The sequence below is a fragment of the Phaethon aethereus genome (assembly GCF_964289735.1).
Source record: "Phaethon aethereus genome assembly, chromosome: 1".
Lineage (NCBI taxonomy): Eukaryota > Metazoa > Chordata > Aves > Phaethontiformes > Phaethontidae > Phaethon > Phaethon aethereus.
In genome coordinates, this window is record NC_138575.1 from 31,265,042 (window position 1) to 31,290,202 (window position 25,161).

The 25,161-nt window shown below is 38.1% G+C and overlaps 1 protein-coding gene across 2 annotated transcripts in view; it reads left to right on the forward strand.

The window, feature by feature from the left end:
- DOCK4 (dedicator of cytokinesis 4) overlaps nucleotides 1-25,161 on the forward strand; it is a gene marked incomplete at both ends in the record, with an annotated part of 263,581 nt that overhangs the window by 231,309 nt on the left and 7,111 nt on the right. For both annotated transcript variants that reach the window (XM_082011612.1, XM_082011613.1), the window contains 14 exons: nucleotides 494-642; nucleotides 1,686-1,772; nucleotides 3,414-3,518; nucleotides 6,636-6,777; nucleotides 7,394-7,560; nucleotides 8,824-8,910; nucleotides 10,536-10,712; nucleotides 14,223-14,306; nucleotides 17,163-17,282; nucleotides 17,625-17,746; nucleotides 18,008-18,128; nucleotides 18,698-18,779; nucleotides 19,015-19,124; nucleotides 22,609-22,681. In XM_082011612.1, the coding sequence (XP_081867738.1) occupies nucleotides 494-642; nucleotides 1,686-1,772; nucleotides 3,414-3,518; nucleotides 6,636-6,777; nucleotides 7,394-7,560; nucleotides 8,824-8,910; nucleotides 10,536-10,712; nucleotides 14,223-14,306; nucleotides 17,163-17,282; nucleotides 17,625-17,746; nucleotides 18,008-18,128; nucleotides 18,698-18,779; nucleotides 19,015-19,124; nucleotides 22,609-22,681 (1,626 nt within the window). The remainder of the gene's footprint in view (nucleotides 1-493; nucleotides 643-1,685; nucleotides 1,773-3,413; nucleotides 3,519-6,635; nucleotides 6,778-7,393; nucleotides 7,561-8,823; nucleotides 8,911-10,535; nucleotides 10,713-14,222; nucleotides 14,307-17,162; nucleotides 17,283-17,624; nucleotides 17,747-18,007; nucleotides 18,129-18,697; nucleotides 18,780-19,014; nucleotides 19,125-22,608; nucleotides 22,682-25,161) is intronic.

Here is a 25,161-nt window from a genome sequence, read left to right on the forward strand (position 1 = left end):
GAGGGATTTATTTCTGTTATGGAAAGAACAGAGTATTAAGCACAATTCTGCCTCCCCATGTCCCTCCCAGCCCTGATCTCTTTTGGGCTGTGTCCTTTCCTTTTTCTTTACTGATGTTCCTCATCCTCTGGCCCTTGTTCCCTTGTTCAGACAGCAGAGCCATTGAAAGTTTCCCCTAAGGAGCAGGGAAGACTAGGGCTAAGCAGGAAATTGTTTCTTAATTTTTCTGTCCCTCTTGTATTGTCAGACTCCAGGAAAACTCTCCCAGTGACTCCACTTTAAATAGTGAATGAAAATTGCAAGCTGAATTTATTATAGCTGTAGATAGTAACTCTGTTCAAAACCAGCACTACCATCTGTCTTATACTTGAAATAAATCAGTTACCCGTTAAAAAAGTGCATCTCATCAGGAGCATTCACATTTCTGTGTCCTTCGTTTGGCTGTTTTATTGGTTTGGTATTGATAAGCACCATGCTATAATTTGTCTTGTAGAGGCTGCCTACACGCTCCTGCTGTACGACGAGCTGCTGGAGTGGTCTGATCGGCCACTGAGAGAATTTCTCAACTACCCCATGCAAACAGAGTGGCAACGTAAAGAGTGTCTCCATCTGACCATCATTCAAAACTTTGACAGAGGAAAGGTAAAATAGTCCTGTTTTACTGAGCGGATAGCTTATTCATTTTAGGACATTACTTCCAGTCTTTCTCACATAGAGCGGAAGTGTTTGTCAGTGCCTGATTAAGCAGTTACTTAGCGACACAGTAGGTTTCTTCTAATCCTGTGTTTGTATCCTAGAAATCCCACACTTACATGTGAGAGTAATTGCACTTGTGCAGCAATTTGGTTTGTAACCGTCAAAGCACTTTATAAAAGACAGTATAATTTCTCCTCATTTTAAAGATGGTGAAAATGAGCCATATAAAGCTTATGCAATTCACTTAGTGACCAAGTGAGGAAAAAAAATTCAGGGATCTGGATTATAAGGACTATGTTTATACTTTCTAAATCGTGTTGTGCCTTTTAGAATAGTAACTGCAGAATCTCTAAAAAGGAATGGGTTTTGGGGATCACAGTTTATTGTCATTACTGAGGATGCTAATTCTGAATTAAGTGAGAGTAGTCTAAAATTTTATATATCCTTTGTGTGATGATTTGTATTGCTGATAAACAAGGAATTCATTGCAATTTTGTGTAGCTAGTGTAACATCCATGTAAGCCTTGTAAATGTAATCAAACTGATGTTGATCATTATTTTTTTTCAGAAAATTCTGTAATCAGCTTACAAAGTTTAAATTATATGGTGCAATAAAATATTTTCCAATCTACAGAAATTAAGGAGGTTATGTTAAGAATACAATTTTAAAATGTAAAAATCATACTGTGTTGAATCACTCTCATATGTATTATCAAAAGAGATCTGTATCGTTCTTGCAATGACTTCTGTCCTGTGTGGTGATAGTCCTGTAAGAGTCATTTGTTAAATAAGTCTTTAAATATATTCTCAAGCCTTCAAAGAATTAATCAGTATTACTCAGCAGCTATTGGTATACCGACTGGACAATATATTCAAGCATTTTCAGTTACTGGAAGTATGACTTAGTATAGAAAGAGCACACCACTAATAAATCACGAATTGTCAAACAGTTGCTTTGAAATTACTGAACATCTTTCACTTGCTTGCAGTGCTGGGAAAATGGCATTATCTTATGCAGGAAAATTGCAGAACAGTATGAGAGCTACTATGACTACAGAAACCTCAGCAAGATGAGGGTAATGTACTTGAGTATTTTTTTATCAATCGGAGATACAAAAGCTTTTTAATTTAGGTTATAAAATATTACTTAGAAACTGTGTCACAGACTGGTCCTTAGGTTTGGTTTGCAAACTTTATTTTTTTAGCTTGTGGTTTTTTTCTACAATAAAGATTATAAAAAAGGAGTGTAAGCTTTTTGAAGAAAAATGGGAAAGTAAATGATCCTGCAATGTTTGTACCTGTACAGCACCTTTTTGGTGTGCATGCTTATGCAGAAAAATTATGTTACAAATTCACTTTCATTGGTTTCCTATGTTTTGTGCAGGGAACGTGCTGTGTGCAGTCCTTCGCTACGAGCAGCAACGTACCTTTGCAGTTGTAATTGCGAGCAAACAGCTTGCAACAAGCAACGTACACCTTTGCAATTTTTTTTATTTACTGCTTAAAAATATGGCCTGTTTAATGTCATACAGCCAAAATGAATCTTTCCTGACACGATCTTCCTGCTTTCTCACTCATTTTTCTTAGAACTCTAAGCATTGTTTCTTTCTTCATTCCTTTTGATACTGTATTTTAAAGATCATTCAGTCTTCCCTTTTTTTGTCTGCTTGTATGGACTCAATTTTATATTACAGCTTCCTTTTTAAGTTTTCTGTATGTGTAGGATGCTTGCTGCTAGGACTGACTGAAGTATACTTAATCCAGAGCTGCTTAACAGCATTAAGTAAAATTCTCAACAGAGAGCTACGTGGCAGTACTCCCTGTGAGCTCCTTATTCCTTATGTATTTAGGTATCCCAATGGCAGAATCCTATGAACAAAAGCAAACTGACTATCGTCATGTGAATAAAATAATGCATTTATGCCTGTTTAATTAATTGTATTTAATGTGGTTTGTGTTTGAATTAGGAAATATCCTTCTACTCTGTGACACCTATGTTAATCCAAAAATGGAGGTGCGGGGATTTCTCACAGCAATATAACTAGGCAGCTATTGATACCATATACACATTAAATAGGGTAATGCAGGGTTTCTTTCACAATATTAAAAACTTATGAACAGAGAATGCTTTGCTGAAATTTCATCAGAAAAAGGAGACTTTGACATTAACATCACTTTGTGTCACTGTTTTGAGTGAAATAAAAGCAGGATGTATTGATCAAAAATGATGTTAATTGCTATTGTGAGATTTTTAAAGGAATTCAGGCGCTTAACTCATTGGAATCTGGTATGATTTGCACAAAACTCATTTGAATATGGAAATTGGACTTTGCTGACTGAACATATTACTGCCATGTGGTTGGATGATTAGCAGATTACTGGGTCATATGTTTCAGGTTGTGTTTCTATTACTTCCACTTTTCATTAAAGAACTATGCATGTTGTCATTAATCTAATATTTTACCCCTTTAATATATGTACTTAATATTTAAAAGCAATTTTTTTTTAAATTCTTGGAAACTTTCAGGTCATTAAGAGGTATAATTATATAATCTGATGCATTCAGAGACTTCTAGATGTCCTTATGTTGCTCAGAGGTGCACTGCAATTCCAGTACTCCAGAGCAGTGTACCGAAAGACCCTCCCTTTTGTGATAGCTTAAGGTAAAAATATGTTTCCAAAAAAGACTAATTGCATTTCTTATCAATCTCACCCAGATGATGGAAGCATCTTTGTATGATAAAATTATGGATCAACAGCGTTTGGAGCCAGAATTTTTCAGAGTTGGATTTTACGGGAAAAAGTTCCCATTCTTCTTGAGAGTAAGTGAATTGAAAATAAACAGAATGGAGTAATTCTGGAAGTCATGCTGTCATTCATAATCGCTTTCTGTATGTGAGAATTTGATCATACCATATACAAGTTCCTATCCTATGAGAAAAAGGAAATTTTTTTGGTAATTAATGACATATCCTCATGTTTGCAGGGTTAAAAAAGCTCCTGTCTAATGGAAGGACAAATGCTAGGCTTCCAGAGTCCCACATAAACTTAATATTCGTGTTTATGTTGGAAAACATGCACCTATACTATTCCACAAACCAGCGTCATCTTTTCATGATAGTGTGTTCCATTTGTCCTGTTCTGCTTCTGCTGGTCGTCACTCAGAATGCTGTCAGAAGAGGTATCCCTTGGGAGTGGGACATTAGTAATTTGTCATTTAAGTAATTACATCCCCACGTTCCATTGTTTTTTTAAATGACTTAGAAATTCAACATGCTGAGTTTCATTCATTGTCAATGTACTATAGTTGGCAAGATAAAGGTACCTGTGAACATTAATCTTGGATTCTGAAGTTACTGAAGTGCCCTTGAAAAAGTTAGTCGTGTTTACCCTCTTCCCCTTGTCCACAGTCTGCAGTGGTTTAGCTGCACTGACTGTCACCTTGGGAGGAGAACAGAATCCATCTCATTCACGGAGCCACTGCAGTCATAATCCAAGATCCTCTTCCTATAGCAATTCAAATAAGTGACGAAGGAACCTCCTCTGTGTGGTGGAGGCCTAAAAAGCTTAAATTTCTTTGCCTTTGTGGTGGGGAAAATGACAAATTTTAAATGATAAATACAGGATGAAACGCTCCCCTTTGAAAGCAGTGCACAAAAAAGGGTCTGATGGGCACATAGATTTTGATGGTACCTAGTAGTCATCTGAATAGAACTTCTGTATAAACCGATTTGGAAATGTTAGTTAAAAAGAATTTAATGTTTAGATTACTAAAAGTCGACTGCTAAAGTAAAAGTACTGGGGAGAGTTGCAGAATAGAGCAGGACTTTCAGACCTACTGGTCTTTCACTGCTTATGTGTCTGCCCAGGAAGTAGTTATGCATTTTCCAAATTAAATGTACATAGCACAGATTTATGCTGGCAGCACCAACAAGGAACACCTCAAAACTTACTACGTTTGATTCATTTTTCTTATGGCAAAGCAGTTCACAACTCTTTTAAACAGCCTGGCTATGTTTGCTATAGAAGGAATAAAGAATAAAGCTTCAGAATAAAGCTTTCACATTTTAATTTGTAGTTGCACTATTGCAGCACTATTGGAGTTGATTTCTTGGGGCAATTCCCATGAAAGTCCAGGCTCTCAGAATTCAGTGCTTCCTGTCTCTGTTGTCAAGATACATTGAAGACAACAACTGTTTCTATCTAAACCTGCTTCAAGAGAATCACATTAGTAATGACTTTTTAGAATCTTCTAATATAGATTTTAAAAAGAAATGAATTTAACAGTATTTTTAGAAAAATGGTTAAGATATTTCCTTATTTCAAACATGTGTGAAAGCAGAATCAAACCAAAAAGTGCTGTCCACAGCTACAGGAAGCCCTCAGCACCACCATGGTCAGGGACTAGTTCGAATGGGTACTCCAAATCCAGGCATCTCATGTTTAATATATGTTGTGTGTTGTATCTGTATTGATGTTGTACAATCATAAGCTCAAGGAATGGGCCCATGTGAACCTTATGATGTTCAACAAGGCCAAGTGCAGGGTCCTGCACCTGGGTCGGGGCAACCCCAACTATAAATACAGGCTGGGGAATGAAGGGATTGAGAGCAGCCCTGCCAAGAGGGACTTGGGGGTACTGGGGGATGAAAAGCTGGACATGAGCCGGCAATATGCACTCACAGCCCAGAAGGCCAACCGTCTCCTGGGCTGCATCCAAATCATCATAGCCAGCAGGTCGAGGGAGGTGATTCTGCCCCTCTACTCCACTCTAGTGAGACCCCACCTGGAGTCCTGCATCCAGCTCTGGAGCCCTCAGCACAGGGAGAACGTGGACCTCTTGGAGCGGGTCCAGAGGAGGGCCACAAAAATGATCAGAGGGATGGAACACCTCTCCTGTGAGGACAGGGTGAGAGAATTGGGGTTGTTCAACCTGGAGAAGAGAAGGCTCCAGGGAGACCTTATTGCAGCCTTCTAGTACTTAAAGGGGGCTTATAAAAAAGATGGGGACAGACTTTTTAGCAGGTCCTGTTGTGATAGGACATGGGGTAATGGTTTTAAACTAAAAGAGAGTAGATTTCGACTAGATATAAGGAAGACATTTTTCATAAAGAAGGTGGTGAAACACTATCACAGGTTGCCCAGGGAGATGGTAGATGCCCCATCCCTGGAAACATTCCAGGCCAGGTTGGACGGGGCTCTGAGCAATCTGATCTATTTGAAGATGTCCCTGCTCACTGCAGGGGGGTTGGACTAGATGACCTTTAAAGGTCCCTTCCAACCCAAATTATTCTATGATTCTGTGAATCTCAGGAAAATAATGGTGCAACTTCATATTGGGCATCCAGATTAAAAAAAATATGTTGGAGCCAGGATATTCTTTTACTTCATATTGCAAAAACAGAATAATTTTAATTTACCAGCTTGATAATGCATACGTATTTAGAGGATAAGGTAAATTGAATGCATTCTACCATTTTCTTATTTCATTGATTTTCTTCAGAATTGAATAGCTTCACAGCAAAGTTTCCTTGTTCCTCATGGAAAGGAATTTCAGGCCATTTCATTGTCTTAACTGTCTGTTGCATTATAATTTTGTTACATGTCTTATACAATTTGATATGTTAGTTACATACTTTAATGCACTAAGAAAATGTCTCCTGTCAGATTTTTATTAAAGCTAAAGTATAATAATTCAGGTTTTCCAGGCTTTTGAATAAAACATACTTCATATGGTAAAAGTTCCTTCTTCTAAGTAACCTGCTCATTCTAGATTTCTTATTTTCATTCTTGCCTTTTGTTTCTTAATTTTTCTGTCTTAAAATGATGTAAAAATTGTCCAGAAAGTCTGAATTTAAGAGTGTGTGTTTGGATCTATCTAATGGTACCCAATTATTTTCACATAACTTGCTCTTCTTTTTTTCTCTTATTCTGCTCAGAATAAGGAATTTGTTTGCCGAGGACATGACTATGAAAGGCTGGAGGCCTTCCAGCAGCGAATGTTGAATGAGTTCCCACATGCCATTGCTATGCAACATGCTAATCAGCCAGATGAGACCATCTTTCAGGCAGAAGCACAGTGTATCCACATAATCACAAACCCATACACTATAGTTACATCTTTTACGCTTTTAAAAAATGTAGGTACACCTATAGCCAATTTCAACCACAATGTGCCTACACTGAAATAAATGGTAGGTGAGAATTTCCCTGCAATTTTTCCCAGTCACTCTATTATGTTTGGAATTGTTTTGTGTAATTGTTGGTTTTATTTAAAAATTCCTTGACAGGTTATTAAGATCCTTACTTTAGCCAAAAATACTTGTAGAACTATCACCGCTGTGATAATGGTGTATCAATTCAAGTTACAGTAATTCAAGTTCTTACAATACCACATACTGTTAGCATGGCACGACATATTATGTGTAAGAATATATTTCATTAAATCCCTTTATTCCATGTACTGTTCCATATAAGTAGCTCTATTTCAAAGATAAATATGAAATTTTCAACAAAACAGTACAAAGAAATCACAAACCATCAAAAAATCTCTCAGGTTCCTTTCCTGGGCCATTAATAGTCTTGAAGCATTTCATGATATACAGATTTTAAAGAGTTTTTCTTCTGTCGTGCTTCAGGAGTCAATATGCTTTGCTAATTTGAGTGAAGTGGGATAGCCTTAACTCTTTACATATAGATCTGCAGATTTATGCAGTGACACCAATTCCAGAAAACCAGGAAGTCCTGCAGAGAGATGGAATTCCCGATAACATCAAGAGCTTTTACAAAGTAAATCACATCTGGCGATTCCGATATGACAGGCCATTTCACAAAGGGACCAAGGACAAGGAAAACGAATTCAAGGTAGAGTACCACGCTCTTTCCTGAGGTATTGGACTTATGGATTTATTTGTAACATCAATGATAGTTGTGTTATTGAAACATCGTCTACAGTTCTGTTATTCAACTGGGTATGGTATAACAAATACTCTAGAGGAGACAGTAGCTCAGGTTTGACTATTTCACTTCTCATTTTAATTAAAATAATATGAAAAATATACAGGAGATGGGAAGGTCGTGTTGCATATGGCAATAGGAGAGAAAAAAGTACCCATTTGTTTTTGCATCAGTGATATATAGAAGGCAAAACTGGAGACAGCAGAGCAGCCTCCAGAGAAGTTTATAAAGCAGATGGGAAAACACTGTTAAGTAGGTAATCTGGAGTTTAGATAGGATTGCCAAAAGTTCTCTCTCCCTAGGGCAAGGGAGAGACTGTTTTGATATCAAGACAAAACTACCTCTGAACTTAGAGTTTGTCTCAGGAAAGAGCAACAGTTCCTTCCCTAATATGTAAATAACTTCTATTCCTCCTAATAAAAATGTCACGCTGGAAATTCATCTTACCTTCTTCTGGTGTAATTTTAATTCTGACCCACTAGAAACACTTACATCCTGATGCAGAATATATTCTGGTATATAGACACGCAAAGAGAATTATCACATAATAATTTTGTTATAAAGTTAGAGGAAGGAACTGTAAGGGTAATAAATTATCTAAATTAAGTCAGTATTGTCCTCTAATTAAAGCTTAGCATGTTATTTTGATATTACAACTCATATATATTTTGTCTAAGAGCTATCCTATGTGTTGATTTGTCATTTTACAAACCTCTTGCACAAACAGTAGTACATTTGAGTATCCCATCAGCCATGCATTGTGGAATCTCAAATAGGACTTCACAGAGTCACTCTGGTGTGTTCTGTAAGTTGTTCTGCTTCTCAACTCTCCCTCTTCCCATTTGTATCTCAGAAAGGAAATATTAAAGTGCTAATTTAGTTGTGAGTGACTTTTGAAAATTAGGAAGCAACATATAATATAGAATAATACCATGCTCAAGAGTGAAGAATTAGCAGAAATTACTGCTTAGTACTAAGTCCTAGAAAGTAAGAAGAAAAGTGAATGTCAGGCTTCTGGGATAGACATTTCAGTAGAAATTTGGATCTTAATACTTTTTTTTTTTAAATGTATACTGTTATTTAAATGAAAATATTCTTAAAGAAAATTGGCAATAATTAAGATAAATATAGAGGCAAATTGGGGAAATAAATTGATTTTGTATATTGTAGAGTCTGTGGGTGGAGAGAACCACACTGATCTTGGTACAGAGTTTACCTGGAATATCTCGTTGGTTTGAAGTGGAAAAACGTGAAGTAGTGAGTATGAGACTGATGGCAATACATATTGTGGGTTTGTTTACTTCCTTAATCATCTGGTATTTGATGAACTACTTTAAGCTTTATTATCCATACCTAATTTCTTTGAGCAAGTTTTCAAGCTGGCTACAACAAAAATTTTTTACAGAGTATTTTGAGTTGTCTGATTTCTCTTATCTTGAAGAATTTTGGAAGTATTAAGAACCACCCTTATGATTCATTTAAAGTTGAGGAACAAAAGAAGTTGAGAGCAGTAATGGCCAGCACTTAATGTCAGCAAATTACTTTCTTAAAACTCAGCATGATGTAACGTTTAATACTTACAATATCTATAGCTTCACATATCTTTCAGTATTCTTGAAGAGTTCCTGTACTATAATAAACGTTATGTGGGTATATCTCTGTGTCTGCCTTGAGCTCTGCTGAAGTTCCCAGTTCTCAGCATGGGCAAGGATGCATGCCTACGCAGAACCTGGAGGAATAGGGTCTAATGTAGCTATCTGTTACTGACACGTTGTAATTTCTTCTCTTTCCTTGTTATATTTCTTAGAAATATTTCTTAGAATTTCTTAAATATGTCTCAAATATATTCGGAGGGGTGCTCCTCCTATAAAAATCTCTAAATAATTGGTGAGTTGTTGAACCTAGGAGTATAACATCTGTAACTATCTTCCTTCCAATCAAACCCAGTCTTACAATAGTCTCATTTGTTTGCCATCCTGATATTCCTCTGTAGAAAACCAAAAATGGAATTTAGTAAAAATCAAAAAATTATGTGACATGAGAAATTTTGTTAGTTGACTCCTACTAGTTCTTACGAGGTTAATATGACCCCTAATATGAAGACCCTCAGTTTACTATCATGTGACCATTATAGTCACCATTTCCAAAAGTTAACTGTAATAGTTTTTCCTGGGAATGTACTAGGTCATGACTCAGACTTGTGCTTGTATGTTTTGGTAAATTACAGCAACTGCAGGCCTGTACTCTTCCCATCACTTAGCTTTTTACTTTTTCTGCAGTTCATGCTGCCTGTGAGAAAAGCTTCCTTACCCTCTAGAGAGGACAGGCACATCCTGCTCAAGGACTGCCCTTGACTATAACTTGATTATCATCTTAGCTCAAAGCTTACATCCAGATTTCTCATCCATAACGTCTACTTGTTGACTTCGCTTTGGGTGGGGGAACTAGATCACCCATACTTAAGCTCTGCGCTGTGTTCTTAAGTATGGTGAAGCTCTCCCTGGCCTCAAGCCCAGTTTTGGTAAAGTTACCAAGGATAATTTAGCCCTGAATACCAGGACTTCCACCACAGGCTGAAGTGTGTGAGTGTTTTGCAGCAAGGGCTGAGTAATCTCTCAAGGTCAGATAATGAATCTACAAGAGATGGATGGTTGTTTATTTTGGTCCTTGATTATGTGATAAAATTAATTCTCTCTGAGCTTAGAGTATACACTCAGAGAGTGTAGCTCAGGTGAGAAGAACTTGTTCTGCCCTAATACTCCAGAACATAGAATACCATTGTTTTCTTTTAAGAAATCAAAAATTACCTTTAATTTAAAATTACCTTTCATCTTTCAACTGAAGATTAAGTATGTTTGCAATGTCCCTCACTCCCCTTTCAGGTGGAAATGAGTCCCCTTGAGAATGCTATTGAAGTCTTAGAAAATAAGAACCAGCAGCTGAGAACACTGATTAGTCAGTGTCAAACTCGACAGATGCAAAATATTAACCCTCTCACAATGTGTCTAAATGGGGTCATTGATGCAGCAGTTAATGGTGGAGTTACTAGATACCAAGAGGTAAGCAATTTATTTCCTGTTTATTAAAAATCTGTCCTAAGACAGTTTCTTACTGATTTCTTTCTCTGTACAGATGCAGCTCCTCTGTATGAATTGAAGACATAAAGTACTATATCAATAATAGTGTTACTTATACCTATATTGCAGTTTTGGGTGAGGTGATATTAAGTATGCATAATGTATTGAAGCAACCGTTTTGCTGCAGACAGTGCCATAAACTTACCCCAGTGATGAGTCGATTCACAATTACCTTGCATTCTTTAGCGGTTTGTTTGGGGATTTTTAATGCAATAGTTAATTGTAACTATGTTGTTATAATATATTCCCTCTGCCCTGTGCTAGGTCAGGAGCTACTTCTGGCCAATTAGCAAATTTACTTTTGTGTGCTGACATTCTGATTTCCACACATATATATATATATAAAAAAATTTTAACAATAAATTTATTATCTTGAAATATTGTATTTTTTTAGATCCTTCATCCTTCTCCAAGATTTTAAAGAAAGCTATTTTCTGGAAAAATCCAGTAAGAAATAATACATATAATTAAGTAACGTCTAGCACTGGATTTGTTTCCAAAAGTTGTTCCTCATTATTACCACCTCTGAATCACTTCAGGAGAACCTTAAATGTTCGGGATGCTGGATTTCCACAAATTTCTGAGGAATTTTGAAACCACAGTAAAAAGAAAGGAGGGATATTTTTTCAGCCCAGCTTCATCTTCCTCTTTCTCCTAAGAGTCTTATGAAATACTTGAGTCTGCTGGTTGTTCCTTTTCCACTGAAAATGTCAAGTTGAATAACATTCTGTCCACTTGTTTCAAAGGCTGCGAGAGTTGGTGTTCACTCAACAGTGTCAAATTGGATAAAACTGCATCTAAATTAAGCTACAAGAAATTGAGATGGCTACAGTGTTAGAATCTGTCATCAAAAATGCAATGTTATGAAAATTGTGAGACTAAAGCAAAGCAGTACCACCTTTGATGTTTCCCAGCTGCCTTTAAACAACAACAACAAAACTGTTTAGCATAGTAAAGGGAGTCCCTTGAGAAATACAGCCATGTCTGCTTTGAATTAGCGGTGTCAGAGCTAGCTCAGTGTTTCTGCGTAGCTTTCCATTCTTCATGAGCCTATTAAAGGTTCTAGCTTGCTCCTTTCTTATTGTTGTTCTTAGCTGCAATTCTTGATCTCCTAGACAGTCTTCATGTTTTGATTCCCTTCTGTCCTCTCCCTTTCTCTCTTGCTATATATCTAAAATAGGACTTTTCACCAATTTGTATTGTAAACACCAAAACTGATAGCAGTAGTTGTGAGCTTCGGGTTGGGGTTTTCACCCTCATTCTCTTTGCATGTCCCTTTTTCAGTCTTTATATGTCTTCCTGGTGTTTTGCCACTTCTTATCTTCTACCTTCCTTCTGTTCCTCTGCTTTATAAATGTTTTTCTCTGCCTACTTGTTTCGCTTGCTTTTGCCTTCTGGCCCTGTACAAATCTCAAAACTCAGTCAGTCTTGGAGCACATGGTCTTAAGATAAGCATGACCATGTCTTTACAGATATCTTTCTTCCCTTCAGGCAACTGCCAAGCTTTAAGAAGTGTTAAGACGCAGAAAATAACATCCTTTGGTCAACATAAAATAACATCCTGCCTTCCTGATCCTGCCCACTTTTCCCTTCCCCCCCCCGCCTCCCAGTGGGATAAAAAGCAGCTACCTCTAATTATTCAGCACTTATTATTACAGGTGTTAAAGCTATGCTTTCACTGGTTTCAGTACAGGAACAGATTCCAGGAAAATCTACAGAATTAATAGTTATTATGCAGCACCTTCAGGTGTCTAGAAAAATGACTGTAGACTAAACCACTGATTTTTTTTAAAAAATTTTCTAAAAATTTTCTAAACACTGCTGGAAAAGAATGAAGAGTGTGTTTTGTGCCCACTAACACCTCTCAAACTGCAGTTTGCACTATAACTTACATTTCTTTCAGCTCCTTTGTATGTGGTAGAAGAGTAGAAGCACTTTCATGATAAATTATTAGAAACCACTGGTTCCAAGAATGTTGCCGGATTTAGTCAAATTCTGATATTCTTTTTTTTCTAAAGCGCTGGTGATTTTCTTTGAAGTTAGATTATTACATCTCTGACTCATATTACAGATCTGTATAAATCCCAGCTCAAAACCACTGGGACACCACCTGCTTGATATTGAAAGAACATTAAGCTTGTAGCTGAGGGAAAAAAAAAAATCAGCTGGCAGAAGTTTGGGATTTGGAATTTTAGCAAGTATCAGAGGGCTCCTTTTAACAATTTAAACATGAATTCTTATAATTCTACTTATCTGCAGTGAAAGGACTGTATGAAATAAATGTTCTTCATTACAGTATCAGCATTTTCTAGATAGGTCTCAGCACTTCCTTGTTACAGGTTGTCACAGCATGAAATTTTGGAAGTGAATCAGAGGAAGGGGTATATTTGTCTCCAGCTCCACTGATCCCCATATTTACAAATGATTCTGCATAGCAAAGATTTTAACAGCTAAATTTGGATGGAGAACCTTGTAAGAAATATATGAGGGAAACGTTAAGACAGGTACAAAAGGAAAACAAAGCACAGGGCAGTCACTATTATCCTTTCAACTCTATGGACAGAAAACTGTGTATGTATAGGTATGCATACAGACGCTTTTTGCGACAAATGCATTTTTGAGAAGGTCTAGAAATCTGTCAGATGAGCAACTGGGCATTTTCTTTACAGAATAGTGGCAAGAATTGTTGTAAACTCAATATAATCCCCTTGCAGGGTAGGATAGTTGCCATGTTAAGAAAGATGCAGTCGTGAACAAACAGGGGAGTGCTATGTCCAGGCCATTGCTGGTGGGTAAAATGACTTTGCGGTACTATAGCTGGTACAACTGGAGCATTGGAGGTGGGGTGGAAAGTCATGTAAACTTATGAGAACACCTAGATATCGGTCAGATGCCCCTGACATGAAAAGTGTGGCTTTTTGACATCAGTGTCACTGTGAGTTCCTTAAAATAACATTTACATTAAGAATTAATAAGATAATGTCACAGCTCCAATACATATAATAGCATACAATTCCACACTGTTCTTAAGATACCTTTATAGTCAAAGAGTAATGAAGCTCCTAGTATGAAAAGAGAGGAAAATCTAACTCTATGTAATTATTTGAAACTCCTATGTCACAATTAATGGGGAAGAGATACTTAGTTCATGTGACCTGAGTTTGGTTTCAACTCCGATTTGCAGGTTTCCAGATTTGATTCAGGATCTGTCCTGGACATAGAACAACCAGTAAATTCCACTCAACAGTGGCTACATTTTATTTGCCCATGGTCTCCACCAATGCATATGTGAATAATTAATTATTTAGCATTTATTATTCTCTATTGAAGTAGGAAGGAGCTTTTGTTTCGAAAATACCATCTAGAAGCTTGTTTAAAAAAGTGATGTGTTTTTACTCACTTTGTGTTACTTTGTGATCTTATTCTGCTCAGGCATTCTTTGTCAAAGAATACATCTTGAACCATCCCGAGGATGGAGAGAAGATCACACGCTTGAGAGAGCTGATGCTCGAGCAGGTAAAATGGGGAAAAGGCCGACTAGGTGGCCTGCTCAGCTGTTTTAGCTAAAAAAAAAAAAAAAAATTCCCTTCACTGGGTGAGAAACTGGCTGGATGGCCGAGCCCAGAGAGTTGTGGTGAATGGCGTTAAATCTGTCTGGCGGCTGGTCACAAGCGGTGTTCCCCAGGGCTCGATTCTGGGGCCGGTCTTGTTCGATACCTTTATTGATGACCTGGATGAGGGAATCAAGTGCTCCCTCAGTAAGTTTACAGATGACACCAAGCTGGGTGGGAGTGTTGATCTGCTGGAGGGTAGGAGGGCTCTGCAGAGGGATCTGGACAGGCTGGATCGATGGGCAGAGGTCAACTGTATGAGGTTTAATAAGGCCAAGTGCAGGGTCCTGCACTTGGGTCACAACAACCCCATGCAACGCTACAGGCTTGGGGAGGAGTGGCTGGAGAGCTGCCTGGCGGAAAAGGACCTGGGGGTGCTGGTTGACAGCCGGCTGAACATGAGCCGGCAGTGTGCCCAGGTGGCCAAGAAGGCCAACAGCGTCCTGGCCTGTATCAGGAATTATGTGGCCAGCAGGAGTAGGGAAGTGATCGTGCCCCTGTACTCGGCACTGGTGAGGCCGCAGCTTGAATCCTGTGTTCAGTGTTGGGCCCCTCACTACAAGAAGGATGCTGAGGTGCTGGAGCATGTTCAGAGAAGGGCAACGAAGCTGGTGAGGGGTCTGGAGCACAAGTCTTATGAGGAGCGGCTGAAGGAACTGGGGTTGTTCAGTCTGGAGAAGAGGAGGCTGAGAGGAGACCTTATCGCTCTCTACAACTACCTGAAAGGGGGTTGTGGTGACGAGGGTGCTGGTCTCTTCTCCCAAGTAACCAGCGATGGGACGAGAGGAAATGGCCTCAAGTTGCGCCAGGGGAAGATTAGATTGGATATTAGGAAAAACTTCACTGAGAGAGTGGTCAGGCATTGGAACAGGCTGCCCAGGGAGGTGGTGGAGTCACCATCACTGGAAGTGTTCAAAAAACGTGTGGATGTGGCACTTCAGGACATGGTTTAGGGAACATGGTGGCGCTGGATTAATGGTTGGACTTGATGATCTTGAAGGTCCTTTCCAACCTTAGTGATTCTGTGATTCTATGATTCCCCAGTGGTCTTCAGTATTTTCTGAATTAGATTCCAAGTAGACAGTAACTCCCTATACAAGCAGGTTTTTGCGTTATGTTAATTTTTTTTTTTCCTAGTCCTTTTCATCAGCACCTTAATCACTTCCAGCTATTCTAAAGTTAAGGTTGAATGAGAGGCAAGTTTTTGTCTTGTGATGCTCATATGCAAAAATCTGCAACGTATTTAGTTACTACTACGGAATAAACACTATCTCATTGAAACATTTGATGGCTTTACCAAATATTTGTATGACATATTTTGCCAATACTACAGAACAATCATTTTCACTACAAGGTTTAGCATAAGAGCAAAAAAACCCCAAAAAATCTTCTTACAGTGGAATATACCTAATAATAATCGCCAAAGTAGGTAGGCAGTAAAATAAACCCCAAGTGATGAAATTAAACAGGTGAGTATTCTGTACATTATATGATTTTTGTATTATTTCTTCATTTATTTATAAGTCAATGACCTACCAGCCTCAAATATGAAGTGTCTCCATATGTAAATGCTGGAAAAAAAAATTTGATCAAATGATCTTACGAAGTATTTCAGCTTTTTTAACTGACCTTTACCTATTTTTATTCTATGCAGCATGTTGAAATTTCCAACTTTATTGCTAGCTTGGGATAAATATGTCAGAGTATTGGAATTTGGCAAGATGGAAATTCCATTTTTCGTCAGCATTGTGGTATCTTTTGGTCAGATCAGCCGAAGAACAGATCCTCAGACAGTAGAAATCAGAATAGGTTCACTGAGCTCACTTGAGTTTAATTTAGATAATGTACAGTAATTTACATTGCAGTTTTGTTTTTTCAAGCTATAGTTAATCTCGCTAACCCTTACAATTTAAAACTGCAGTTAATAACTTCATATGACAGAAGCATGAATTCCAAGCAATAGCCGTTACAAACCCTGTCTGGCCCTCGCTGATGATTTAACAGAAAATGCGGAGTGTTCAGAAGGGCTGGCATGGCTGCGTGCGCGGATGGACGTGCTGCAGTCCTGACCTCCCGTCGGCGATGCTGCACAGCTGCGTGCCCGCGCGCAGGCTGCCTGAAAACGTCAGCTAGTAGCTCTCATCCAAAGAAATTACAGCATAGTGTAGCTATTTTGTTTTTAAATTTGAGTTTATCTGATTCCTCATGTAACCAGTTCAGTATTTTAAAAACTTGTGACCAAATTTGAGCAAGGTTATAGCCTTAGCAATGTTATTCTGAAGCCTGTCACGCCTTGTGTCAAGAATATCCATAAAGCCACCACTCAGTGAGGTCCTGGGGAGTTGGAAGAGGAGAGGAAGCCATGGACTTCATTGAAAATACATTGCAGGGTCTCTGGTGGATGTGGCCATTGCTGTTGTTTCATGCTTTTTATAACTGTTCTTGTAGAAAACTTCTTTTATTTAGGGTTTAGAACTGCTCCTTTGTAAAGTTGCCATTTAGCCAGATTTTTCACTACTTTTTCCACTATTTTTTTGATCCATAGTGGTTTCTATATTAGAGTTGGATTTGCATAGGCCAGATCATTGGCGAAGTTGAATAGTAAAGTGGAAAGAGGCATGACTCCTCTTGTGTGTTACTGGTTTTGCTCTTAGGCCGTGTTTGATTACAAGTCTGTCAGGGATTTAGATAGATGCTTTTAACACAACATGCATTTTGTTAGATTTTTTCGATTAGTATCCTAATCCTGCCTCTTCTGCAGGCCCAGATCCTAGAATTTGGCTTGGCGGTGCACGAGAAGGTGGTGCCACAGGACATGAGGCCGTTGCACAAAAAGCTGGTGGATCAGTTCTTTGTGATGAAGTCAAGCTTGGGAATACAGGTTCGTGAGCAGGAGACCCATTAGCTGCAGTTAAGGGTTGTTTAATTTTCCGAAGCAACAAATAGTGACATCTTTTGGTTGTCTGTCCACATTACATCTTGTAGCATTCTTACAGTACCACAAAGCAGAGAAAGTTAATAAACTTTCCATACATTTCAGAGAAAAATGGTCACATTTTACTAAAGGGAAAGTATCATCAGCAAAAAGTTAAAATATTTTTCTTACTAATGATGAAGCTGATCCAAAAATGCAGATATAACTATTCAAATTACTATCTGTATCTTATCAAATGCATAATGATAGATGTTCATTTTAATTAATCTTCTTTTAACAACTCATCAGGAATTTTCTGCCTGTGTACAAGCTAGCCCTGTTCATTTCCCAAATGGAAGTCCTCGTGTATGCCGAAATTCCATACCTGTTTCTATGAGCCCTGATGGTGCCAGGGTAATACCGCGACGCAGGCAAGTTAAATGCTAAAAATTGATAGATTTTCTTACTTGTGGAAGATGACCCATAAAATACTTTTATTGTGTGTATGCTTCTTCGTATGGTCTGCTTGAAGTATCTTCAGTCATGAATACCTGATATATATTCTGTCTCTCTCTCAACCAATTAATCCAAATTAAACTGTGGAAATTAATAAACCATGTGCTGTTTTTACATGAAAAATTATGATTGACAACTAGAGTTAACCATTTTGTATTTCATTATTCTTATAATAGTCCCTTGAGTTACCCAGCTGTCAATCGATATTCATCCTCATCACTGTCATCCCAAGCTTCTGCTGAAGTCAGCAATATCACCGGGCAATCGGAAAGCTCCGATGAAGTTTTTAACATGCAGGTACAAATTCTTGTCGTTCTTCAAACGAAACAGACTCTTTCTTACAAGGCTGTTTACTAAATTGATGCTTTGATTGTTTCATTCAGCAATCTCAAAGTTATTGCTGATACTTCTTTTAAAAAACAAATCTTTAAACAGGCTGTTAACCTCCTTAACTTAGGAAGAACAATTTTTTATGTAACTATTTCTTCTTCTTTAACTTAGACCATGAATTTCTTACAAAAATAACAAGCAGCAATGCACTATGATGTGAAATCATCTGACCTTACACAGACTTTTCTGTGATGTGACACAACTACTAATTGATGTGTATATATTGATATGTTAATTATATTAAAATATATAATGTGTATATTAATATAACAATATATTATTACATTTCTATTTATTTTATATTTTATTACATCTTTGTGTATTTACATTAATGCTCTGCTTTGCTATTTTGAAATACTGAGAAACTAGCCTAACAAATTACAGGTTCTTTGTTTTAGTGAAAAGTACGTTATAAATTTCTGTTTTCCAAACCAGTAAGCGTGATGCGGTAACAACAGCATCTCTTCTATACGCAGCCTAGTCCGTCTACCTCAAGCCTGAGTTCTACTCATTCTGCTTCGCCTAACGTGACCAGTTCTGCTCCATCCAGTGCCAGAGGTCAGTGCTCGTCTCCTGTGGTAAACTATACTCAATGATTCTTGATACATTACACAGCTGAACTTCTGCATGATATCACTGGTCAGACATCAAATTTAGCCAATTGTTTGAGGAATATGAATTATTTGAGGAATATGAATTATTTGGGACAGAGAATTTCTTTGTAATAAGCATAAAATTGAAGTATCTGAGTCTCACTGCACAAATTTAATCACTCAACACATTTATATTGTAGCCTCTCCTCTGTTGTCTGACAAACATAAGCATTCCCGAGAAAACTCTTGCCTGTCCCCCAGAGAGAGGCCCTGCAGTGCCATCTACCCTACTCCTTTGGAAACCTCACAGGTAGGAAGCTCGTTGGGAGTCCTCTGAGCACAAGAAGATGGTAAAGGCGCTGATTGAACTTCTAGCAGATTTGGTGTCTGCTCACTGCTGTTAATTTTCAATGGATTTTTTTGGGTTTTATAAGCAATACTCTAAAATGTTTTGCATGAGAGAGATGTGAATAGAATACATGGTGCTTGATCACATTTCTGCTTGCTTTGTCTAGGTTTAGAGCTGGTTTTTGATATTTACTTACTGCAGTGAGAGAGAGATGCAAAGACTTACCTGATGACACAACCTGCTTGTGTGAAACAGCAGCACTTGTTCAATCTAGGGAAGAAGAAAGAAAGAAAACTGTTGTCACAGCAGTTGTCCATGTTGACCTCCCCTTTATTTTTTCTGAAATAGCTAATCCTAGCCACTGTGAGATAATAACCCGCTCCATGTGGCAATTCCTATTTTTCAGTGTAGTTTCAAAAAAGACGGATAGACATTTTCTTACTCCAGGGGAAAGAATGAGTTGAGTTCTTACCTTAAAATTACTGTTACATAGGTCTGTATGAAATTTGTATCTTTTGAGTAATCTGAAATGTAAAGTGAGCTTGGTGAAGTGGCCAATCTCGAATCCTTATTTCATCTTCTCTTCTTAATGGACCTACTTTCCTAAAGTGCATTCCTTTAACACAGTTGCTGTTTTAATCTGTGCCATCACACAATGCCCCTCTTGCTGAAGCTGAGAAAGATGAGAACATAAGTACAGTGTGAAAAGCCCTCCTCTCAACACTTATTTCCACCAGAATTTTGCCACTGATAAAGAAAAAAAAACCACTTGGTAGTCCAGGATCCTTAATTTTAGAAATTATTTGCTGGTTTCTCGTTAGTTGTATTCTTGTCCCTTGCTTCTTCAGTTATTGAATTGGCTCTTGATTTAATTTTTTCCTCTTTTCTGTTTAAGTCCTTGTGCTGTTACCTGAGGGCTTAAGAAGTAATACTGAAGCTTATCCAGACTTAAGGGCAGTTCTTGGGAACTACTTTCTACTGGGCAGTTTTTCAGTGGTAGTGGAGCCAAAGAGGGAAAGACCAGGAGATGTTCTTTAAATAAAGCGGTTTTACAGTTTGCCGCAAAGAAAAAATTATCCCGTTTTTGCTCCCAGACTACAAATTCTTGCTTTGCCAAGTGGAATGCGACTTCTATACCCCATTGTACCCGAGATTCGATAAGAGAGGCTGAGGAGCACGTAGGCCCAGTCTCCACTCTCTCTGAGACTCGCCCGGCAGGAAAATCTCCCAATCTGTCTCTACCCTCAGTGTCCCAAGACAGGGTAAGTAGAAAATTAACTTGCTCATACAGTGAAGTATATTTCAAAATTGAGAAGGTCTGACAGTTTCTTTCTGCCTTCATAACCATAAATGAAGATATATCTTTCTGGGGAAAGGTGCAATTTCTTTCTCTTGCTCTGTTCCCAGAGCAGTAAAAATGGACTGTTATCAGTAACAGAATTCTGATTCTCTTCTGATTAAGAAGAGGAAAAGAAATCCTCGGGACCAACTGTAAGGAGATATCTTAGCAATACCTGCAACTCTCATTAGAATTTAGGTGCTTATCTAAAGGTTCCTTGTCGTTTCTATTTTTATTCTAACACCAGTTAACTTCAACAGTCTTGGTTGAAATTCCTCTAAGTTAATGAAGAAAGGACCACCCATTTATGAACGTCTTTGTTACAGCTTAATGAATGCAATTTTCACAATAGCTTTTCAACTGGAAAAGATGAGATGCACAGGCAAATTCCTGCACTTCAAGTCCAAATCAAGTCCTTTCAGGTGATGGCTACCTCATTTAAGGAAGTTTGGTTGTCTTCATAGAACAAGACCACAGCAGTACTGCATCCGCTTCCCTCATTGAAATTGATGCTCAGGGTTATCTATGTACAGCTGTTTTCAGTCAACATCCGTTTGTGCTTGCTTTTTAATCTCTGGCTGAGCGATTGTACAGTGTCTGTCCAGCTCTTCCCATACTCTGAAGAGGAATGCCTGCTGTCATTGACTGATCAACAAGCCTCCTTAGTTTTTGCACTATTATTCTTATTAATGGAGCTTTCTGGGTTTCACGTTTTTGTTTTTTTGGGAGGTTTTTTTTGCGTCTCATCAAACATTCTGTGATTGCTCTTGTTCTTCCATGTGGTTTTATATTTCATTATTTTAGTATGTCCTCATTTCTCTGTATTTCGTTCAGCTTTTTGTCTCTATCTCCTCCAATTTCTGTTGCTTTTTCAGCCTTTGCTCTTTACCTTCACAACAGAAAACAGACTTCAACACCTGCCCACCAGATCCTAGTGCACTGCAGGTTCACTAGGCAGTGAACATTCAATCCAGACCAGGCAGGAACACATACATGATCACATTTTCTGTCACATTAGAGTACACACATAGTTACACCATTTCAGTTTAATGGTAACTCCAGGAAAACAGATATTACCTGATCCAGTATGACTCTAGTACAGCATAGATAGGCAAACCTAGTGCTGCTCAAAGTCTACCAAAGCATTCTCTCTATGAGATATTTTAAGTCAAGTTGAAGTGTTTGTTCCTCACGCTCTAACATGGAGCTGCAACATCTTAGATCAACGCTGATTACTTTGCAGCTGTGTTTGCCATCTTGTGGAACCACAGGATAGTGCCTTGCTGACTCAGCATGGTCCTCTGTGAATACTGGAAGGGGATACAAGAATTGGATTTGATTTGGATTTCACTGATGGTCTGATCTTGCTTTTAAAAAAAAAAATAGGAAGAAAAAAAAGTAAAGTTTATCTGTTTTCATTTCCTTTGGAAAGTACATATGAATTACTTGTAGGATTAACTGTATGTTGTTTACATCTGTTATCAAGATAAACTAGTGACCCACAGAGTATTTGAATGCTGCCAAAAGAAATAACTAGTGGAATTTTAAAATTGTTTCATAAATTTACATTGATTTTTTTTTTTAAAGAATATTCAGAAAAGGAAATACAAACATGCTTTATGGGCCAGCTCTTATCCAAAAGGGAGTAAGAACACTGCCACCAAAAAAGTCAGGGTTGGAAATAATACACAATGCTCTTCTAAGATAACAGCCATAACTTGAATATTGGCAAACAGTACACCTTTTTCAGATCCTGATTCTGCAATGAAGTTATTGCAAATCTATCCCTGCACTTGTTTAGTAATCTATCAAGATACCACTTGAGGAATGAGCCTTATTTTGTTTTGTAGGGAGCTGGAAACTGTCAGAATTCAGTACGTAATAATCTTTCCTCTGATTCCAGGGTGTACAGTTTTCAGAAAACTACTCTACTCCCTATTTATATACACATAGTTTTATTAAACTGTTTAGTTCTTAGGTGACGTTTATCACTCTACCTCCAAAGTAGATATGCGTGGTGGGGGTAATAACAAAAAGATACTGGTTTTAAAGGCTGCTGAAATACAACAGCAGCTATGCATAAACCGTGCTGTTCTCAATTTACAGAGAATGCTGTTTAATCACATTGGAGATGGTGCTTTGCCGCGAAGTGATTCCAATCTGCCCGGCCCTGACAAAGGTGAGTGGAAATGCTGCGCCATACCAATCTTGGAAGCAATGAAAATATAATTAATCTGTCATATTGCCGTAGAATGCTAATTGTTTTGAGAGCATACTGTCATCTCCAAGTTTCAAAACATTCTAACTAACCAATTAAATTACGCTAATACTCTACGTGTTGCCGAAAAGGGGGAAACATGGTGTTTGTTTGAACGGAGTGTTGCACTCAGCAGGGCCCCGGAGTTTGCAGGAAGGGGCAATGGAGCAGCAGGTTGCAGCAGGCTGCCTCTCAGAGCTGTCCTTTCTGCTTCTTGAGACACATATGGGGTGATGAACCCTGGAGCTGAACTTCTGGAGACTAGGGCAGAGGGAAGCTAAAGAGATGATACAGTCCCAAAGTTTGGTACCTGCAAGTCCTCTTTACCAAATATAAGTCACTGTGCTTTTGGTTACTTTTATGGAACAGGAAAGATCAATGTGTGTGTTTTGTGGGGGTTTTTTATTGCTGTATTTAATTACAGTAAATGAGAAACCTAGGAATTTCCATAGACAAAATATTGTCTTTTATAATTTTGTGCATGGGGAAATTCAATATTGTTGGCACAGTTATTGTGCCACGATTATATTATGTGCTCCATATCCATAATATGTTCCATCATTTCATTATGTGCTGCCCTTTCTGGTACCCTGAATAAAGGATACAGTAAAACAGGTGTATTGAAAATAAATATTTTAAGAATATACTGTAACAAGAACTGACCAGGAATCAGATTTTCATTAATAAGAGCTGATTTTTACAAGCATATTTGTGTCCAAGTTTTTATGAAAGCTCAAGTGTGGGCTGAAAAACATATGAAATAATTTAACATGGAAATGGCAAAGCTTTTCCACTTGCCTATGCAGCCAAGTACATTACCGAATTGTTAATGTAAAATATTCTCTCCTGGAGACTTTAGCAGTCCAAAGAACCGACTGCTTGGATGACTTAAAAGGAAAAAATTGGCTTGTCAAGAGATTCAGGCATTCTAAGTACCTAGGTCTGGTGCCAAGTCATTTTAGGATGAGGGCAAAACCATACTGCTAGGTGACAGCCTACAATAAAAAGCAAACTATGTATTGCATGTTTTGGCAATAAAAAAGCAAAATGATCCTCTAGAAAATAGACTGTTCTGTGCGCTGTTGTCAGAGTCAACTAATATGCAATTGTACTGTAACAATATTGTTACAGTTATGAAACAAATATTATTTGTACTGTACGTTTTGTATTAGGTCTGGTATATACTGGTATAGTGGGATTGCAATCCTTCTGAGAGCCCTTGGTGTTGCTATACCAGCAAAAACCATCAGTTACCATCAGATACTATCAGTTAGCAACCATACTTTGCTTCTAATTTCATCATTGTAAATGAGCAGAGTCCTTGCATGTGGTTCTCTACTCACAACTATGAAGTGAGCAGACAAGAAGGAAACTGTCAAGGCAAGGCAAGATCTTTGAGGCTTTGAAGGTGTCGTTTTGTTGGTTTTTTTGAGGGGGGAAAGGGGGGATTGAAGAAGTGTTTTTTTCCACATTTTTACAGGATGTGTAAGAAGAATTGTGAGGTTTAAGTTAGCTTTTGTTCTGTCCATGTTAAATGCCCTGTATTTCTGTCTATCTGACTTCTCCCCAATATTGGTGTCTGCTTGGTAACATGAGATAATCTAGTTCTATTAAGGAAGCTGCTCCAGGCCTTATGGGATCATTCAATTAAAGCCATGGAATTTGGTAAAGGTAACACAGACAAATACAACAGCCAATTTTATGCATGTCAAGGTGATAGTCAATTTACATGATCAAACAGAGATCCTTGACCATGGATACAAACAGTGTATATAAATTTTCTCAGTCCACAGTAATTTCTTCATTTGATTCACGCCTCCACCCCCCACCCAACACTCATCTCTTCCTATTATTACTCTCTTCATTTTGTTCCTTTCTTTCCACCTTCTTTCAATTCTGAATTTGTAGCCCATCCAGGCAACAAAAGACTGTTAGCACGGAAAGCTTTCTCAGGGAGGTTGACTGGAATTTGGCGAGTTCCTTTCTCTAGTCTCTCTGTATATAAAATGAGTTAATGGAAACAGTTTATGAATAGTCTGTTCCACTCTGCCTAGGAACCTGTAAATAGGAGTCTGGAGCAAAGATAAACTGATTACGTTAACAGGATTCAAGCTTATCTCCCTTTGTGCCTGGATTTGCAGTGCACCAGAGTGCTATCTCAGCTGCTACTGTTGGTGATGGTCCCAACAGCTATACAGTGGCAAACTGACCTGAGGGCCAGATGCATACATCAGGCAACCAGGAGATTGACAGCCATTATTTAAGAGCTTTTCAAATGCTGATGTAATCAGGAGAGCTTTTCAGGCATGCTTCTTAAGTTAACGCACTCACTCTGTGTATTTTTACCCTCATGGATAAAGGCAAGTCAGAGAGCTAGAATTGTTGATGCCTATGCCAGCTTT